Here is a 6,166-nt window from a genome sequence, read left to right as displayed (position 1 = left end):
TTCCTTTAGAGACAGCATGAAAAGTCAGCTGAGTACAAAACATAGAGAGGAAAACAAGAAGAAAAGGGACAAGAAGAGAGGGACACAACCTAGAACAGATAATGGATGTCTATTCTATTAACATTTCTACATCTGTAGAATGGGGCTGTTTGATGTGTTATCAGTTCAGAGGGCCCCCTGATTGTCTTTGCCTAGGGCTCCACGTTTCCTAAATCCGCCCCTGGCCCGTGGATAATAGAACAGAGATGTATGAGGAGGGGTAAAGAGACGGGGGATCAGAGAAAAAAAATGGGAAACATTTTGCCAACATAATTTATTGGTAAAATTGACAGAAAACAGTAAAGATCAGGATGTTTTCTTCTTGTCCTTCAGAGAAAAAAGCTTCTGTCTTCCTCTCTGATTACATAGAGTCGTCATAATTGTGTCTTCTGTAACCCTTTTAAAGTAAAATATCACATGCAACTACTGCAAGGTGCCTTCAATTAAAGGTATAATGGAGGATTTTTGTGAATTTTTGAAAAGACCCGCCCTCTCCGCTTAAAAAAAAAAAAGAACGCACAACTGCGTACCTGTTTCAGAGAGGGATCACCTATTAGACGCGTGCGAGAGCGTTCACGAGTCCATTCCTCATTTGCAATTTTTCAACTTTGTCAGACGAGCGCATAGGACGACGACCTTATGTAAACATATCACCAAAATGATTGACAATTAGATTTATTTAGATGATGCACTTGGAAAAAGAACATCCTCCACTATACCTTAAAGGATTTCTAGCTGGGTTCTTACACTGGAAAAATGTAAATCTAAAGGAGTCATCCAATGGAACAAGAAATAATTCCATTTTCTTCTTTCAAGTGCATATTATCTAATTATTTTATTTTAAGAGTAAAAGTACTCATTCCTTTGGCAAATCATCTTATTTACCTACTCAAATTAAGGGTGAATACACTTAATTTAAGAAATATCGATCTAATTTTAGATCGTTTTTGCTGTGTACTTTTCTAGCAGGTTGGGCTATCCTGGATTTTCTCATACCTGGAGTCTCTTTAAATCATCTGCTGTAAAGTTGCTGCTATAATAGATCGCATCTAATCCGCTCCTCGATCTCTTCCAGCCTGCAAGAGCGGCTACTACCGTGCTCTGGCCACAGACGGCGCCTGCTCCAAGTGTCCCCTCCACAGCTACTCAGTACGGGAGGGCTCCACCTCCTGCGTCTGCGACAAGGGCTTCTTCCGTTCCGAAACAGACCCGGCATCCATGCCCTGCACCCGTAAGTACAGCAACATCTTTAACTCTGTTACCACGTTTTGCTATGTTAGCCTTTCATTGCTAAACAGAAACACAACCGTTCTGCACAGACATTAAACCAGCAGCTGCCGGTTTAATAGACGTCTTCTCGTCACAGTGACCCAATAAAATAATGATGGTATAAACTGTTACATTTCTACGGAAGAGGATCTGGGCCACTGAAAAAATACAAAAAAGATAATTGATTTTTAAATTTTACTTCAGTTTAATATGGGGAAAAAGTTAAAATTCTGACTTTAACCTCAGAGTTCTGACAGAAATTCAAAATACTTCAGTGCCAGATTACAATTTCGTGATTAGATAAAAATATTGACTTTCTTTCTCGCTAATTGTGAGAAAAAAATAAATTATTCTGGGAAAAAAAAGTCAGAATTCAGAGATTAAAGTCAGAATTCTCACTTTTTTCCCTGATTAACGGAAATAATATTTAAAAACATGTTAACTTTTTTATTTTTTCAGTGGATCTAATTTTATTATTTTATTTTTTTTCCATTGGCCCTAATCCTCTTCCGTACATTTCACTGTGTATGGAGCTGGTGAATCAGTCACATGGGACGATAAAGATTGTTTAAGGTGCTAATAAAAAGGAATAAATTAACATATTTAAGTAAAGAGATTTAGTGTAATATTTCTAAGTTTATTTTGCTCTTCGTTTTTTTTTTTTAAATATGTGTCTAACAATATAAAAAAAAGGTATAAATTTAATCCCAGTTTTCTGGAAAACAAAACAGCTAGCAAATGCTTTAACATGACAATTTATTATTTGTAGAAATCAAAGCTTTATCTGTTAAATTTTGATGGATTAATCACTCAGGAGGATGTAAAGTCAGCAATCTCCCGGTGGACATGTCAGTAAAAACCACAATTTCACAGTATACAGATGCTAAAACAGAGACCGAAGCGTTTAGCATTGTTTTTGCATTTAGACATTTTTTTTATTTAGATTTTAACATGCCGCTGTAAGTAAACGTGTTTAAAAACAATTGCAAATAGCTAAAAACTTTACTCCTCCCAGACAGTAGGTGGCGTGCTTGCGAAAACTTGTTCCAACCTTCAGTTGTCCTGTTTGTCAGCTGGCTTCCGGGTCCGCCATAATCTGGCCAACTTTGGTTAGCTTTTAAGCATTGGTGCTAACAGAAATGATACGGATGTTGCTGCAGTCATTAGAATTAGCATTTACTAATGACAGTTGCTCCCCGATCCGTCCTGAAAAAACGATCCGTCCTGTGCTTGCGCGAACAGAATAACTTCCGGAAGGCAATACTTTTTTTTTCTTACTTTTTTATGTTTTTGCCTTTTTTCCGGTGGGGGTTTCCTTTAGAATATTTTTGTAATTGTGTAAATATTGCCTATTCTAACAACGAAGAAAAAAAAAGAGATACGCTTAAACAGCCTTTGGAACGTTTCTGTGACTGCTCTGAGCATGTCCGATGATGATGTCACGCAATACAATGGAGAGAATGTGAAACGCATCCATTTCTTCCAGAAAAGTCCTCAATATTTTCTATACGATGTAGTTTAGCATTCTAGTTGCAAATATATATAAAGTATTTTCAGTACTGTTACTATGTAGTTTTTCGGCAATCCGGATCTTCGCGCATGCGCAGGAAGGAATTTGTTAATGCTAACATGTATGCTAATGCTAATCTTCGGCTAACAGAATCATTTTGTGTGGAAATTGGCATTGGCATATTCTGCACCATTCTCCATTCTTGAATATATTTTAAAAAATGTAAGATATATTTTAAAAATTCAAAAAACATTTAGTAGGATGATAGAAAATCACTGATGTTTATACATTTAATTAGTCATGGAAACATTTTTTGCCGCAATGAATTTAAAATCAAACTAAAATAACTTTGTGATGGTCTCTGCTCCAGGCTTGTTTCTGCCCGTTAAGCAGCATCATAGACATAGACATCATAGAGCCGGTTTGCAGACTGCCTCTTTCATTCACCAGAACAGTTAGACTGATTTATGCTTGGTGTTTGTCTCCAAACCCATTAAAACTCTCCCTTGTTTCTGTTGAAAGCGGCTTCTTTATGGCGGGCAATATTGTTCTCAACAACAAAAGCTCCTTCTGGCCTCTCAGCTTCCTGTAATAAAAAAAGGAGTCGCTGTTCGTAAATTCCCTCAAGAAAACCAGCATTGGTCTCATCTGACGTATTTGACAAATACACACACACACACATATATATATATATATATATATATATGCTAATAGCCTGATGCTAATAGCTGCTAATACCTGATGTTAACCTGCTTTAGACGCCTAATGCTGTATTTTTATATAATCACAGCATTGTAATCTGGTATTGAAGCATTTTGAAAAATCTAAGCTTTAATTTCAATGGAATAATTAAAAGAAAACCGCATATTATAAAAAATGTTGTTTTTACAATAATTGAGAATCTTTTCCTTTAGTTATATATTGGATTTAATATGCTTATTGTGCTACTAAATATTAAAATATCAAACATTTCTTATTTGTGTTGGTATGTTTTAAAGCTGGAAGATGTTTGACGCCGCCCCTCCCTGCGCAAAACATTAAAAACAACTAGATAAGCTAGCTGAAGATGCTAACGTCCCCTTAATTAACTTTTCACAGACGTTTGTACCAAACACAGACTTTATTTTGAGCATCAACAAACATAAAAAATCAACGTAAAATGAATCTATACTCCACAAAATGCGAAATAAGACCGTATTGTCATGCTACTAGTGTTAAGCTAGCACAGCATCACTTTAGCATTTAGCTTGAACAGCACCTGGTCTGATTAGCTTAGCAGCATTTCCTGTCCATCAGGTGCTTCTATAGGTTGAACTGTGTCACGTTTATCGGCTAAACACTTTGATTCTTTCCAAAGCGCTAAAAGCGTTCCAGTTTAAAGCAAAGAATGTGTTCAAAGCTTCCTTTACATTTAGCCTAGCAACAGTTTCTGCTAAATCCTTCCCTCTTTTGGCAGCGAAAAATTTGTTTTTGGATCATCACATCCTCTGGATGACTTCACTATATGGAAGAGGATTAGGGCCACTGAAAAAAATGAAAAAGTTAACTGATTTTTAAACTTTATTTCAGCATGATATGAGAAATCTCTGAATTCTGACTTTAATCTCTGAATTCTGACTGGATTCTGACAGCTAACAAACATGTTAGCATCAACCCGTAGCCATGTCTGTTTTAGAGACTAGGGCCGTTTCTCAATTCACGATGAGTCCGGTCTTGGCAAGAACACAGGAAAGTCTGTACTTGGTGAGAACGCGAACACGCATCATAGATATGGGTCAATTGGAACAGAAGCGTAATGATGACATCACCACACGCTCAGCTCATCTAGAGCTGCATTTCACCTCCTGTTATCAATAGTCTCTAGATAATAATAAATTATTACTTTTTCAATTTAGTGTGGGAATAATGATGGACAAAGTCAGATAAAAACAAATGAAATGAAAATTTTGCCAAATAAAACAAAGAAATCGCCATCAGAGCCGCTGTGACGGGCTAACGTTAGCCCTGGCTGCCGTTAGCTTCATAGGTCCGCTGGTTGCTGCGGTCCTCTCAACTTCGGAAATCTTTTTTTAAATTAGGCATTAAATCGGTAAATGTTCCATATAGTGACACTTTAAAGTATAATATTCTCGCCTCAAATGATCTTAAAACGTACTTTTATTCAACAACAACAGAAAAGAGAACTTTTAACTTTCAATGGAGAGCTTCATTGAAAGCTGCTGCAGCTGCGGTGCATGCTGGGAAATCTCAAGAACGTACAAGTCTGCTCTGATGCATGGTGGGTAAAGAGGGCGGGGCAAGGACAACGCCTGGGGATTTGGTGCGTTCTCTGCAATTGGAACAGTGCTGGGGCTGAGGCTGATGACGCATCATGAACACAGGAGAACGCTCAAGAATTGAGAAACGGCCGAGCTCTCTTGTTTTAATCACCTTCTACCCTTTCATTATTAAATAGCATCACCAGGAACCCCTAATTCGCCTAATTCTGTCATTTTCTGAGGATTATTGAGGATTATATGTATATATAACAAGAAAATATGGATGATTTATCTCAGTCAGCTGTTCTACATGTCATTCACTATTCTCAGCCATCATCTCGTGTTACTCTGTAGTTTTCTGATTGTTTTTTCATGTGTTGGGTTTTCCATGTATTTCAGTATGTTGAGGTCAGTATGGTGGGTAAACCGTGTCCCTGTTGGGCTCCAGTACTTCCCCTGCATTACTGTGCTCCTTAAAACCCGAGGAGCTGGGAGGTCATCTTCATTGTCTCGTTAGTCGGGGAGGAATCTGGCGGCTGCGAGGAACAGCTGTCGAAGCTCATTACTCGGCTGATTTCATAAGACCCGGCTCCATCACCTCTGCCACATTCCTCAGTCGCTGGATAGGAACCGAACATTAGCCCGGCTTCCCGCCGCGACCTTTGCCCCGCCCCACCGGCACGTCACTATTTGATCTTTGAACCTTCACCCTGTCTGTCCGCTGCTGTTTTCTTTTCCTCCCTAACTTCTAGCCCGCATGTGGGGGCGCTGTAATTACCGCCGTCAGTCACGCAGCATCCAGTGGGATCCTGTTTTCATTTGCTCTCGGAATCCACCTGTAGTCACGCACAGAGCGGATGAAGCATTAACAGAAATGATCTCCCAGTTGGTCTGAGTGGAGGTCATGATCCAGCTGTACTGGTGAACGGGGAGCACATCTGGATGTGTGTGAATGTCAGGGTCAGACCAGCTGACAGGATTGACGGGTCAGGGCACATCAATTCAAAACTCATACCTTCTATGGAGTGTATATACATACTCACACACATATAGATATATACATATATATATATATATATATATATATATA

The 6,166-nt window shown here is 38.5% G+C and overlaps 1 protein-coding gene across 1 annotated transcript in view; it reads left to right on the top strand.

The window, feature by feature from the left end:
• Nucleotides 1-6,166, top strand: part of epha4 (EPH receptor A4) — an 80,338-nt gene that overhangs the window by 32,883 nt on the left and 41,289 nt on the right. The window contains 1 exon segment of the mRNA XM_015390559.1: nt 1,115-1,270. Within this exon segment, the coding sequence (XP_015246045.1) occupies nt 1,115-1,270 (156 nt within the window).

The sequence above is a fragment of the Cyprinodon variegatus genome, unplaced genomic scaffold (assembly GCF_000732505.1).
Source record: "Cyprinodon variegatus isolate N-32 unplaced genomic scaffold, C_variegatus-1.0 Scaffold504, whole genome shotgun sequence".
Classification (NCBI taxonomy): Eukaryota; Metazoa; Chordata; class Actinopteri; order Cyprinodontiformes; family Cyprinodontidae; genus Cyprinodon; species Cyprinodon variegatus.
This window is presented reverse-complemented; position numbering and strand designations above follow the sequence as displayed.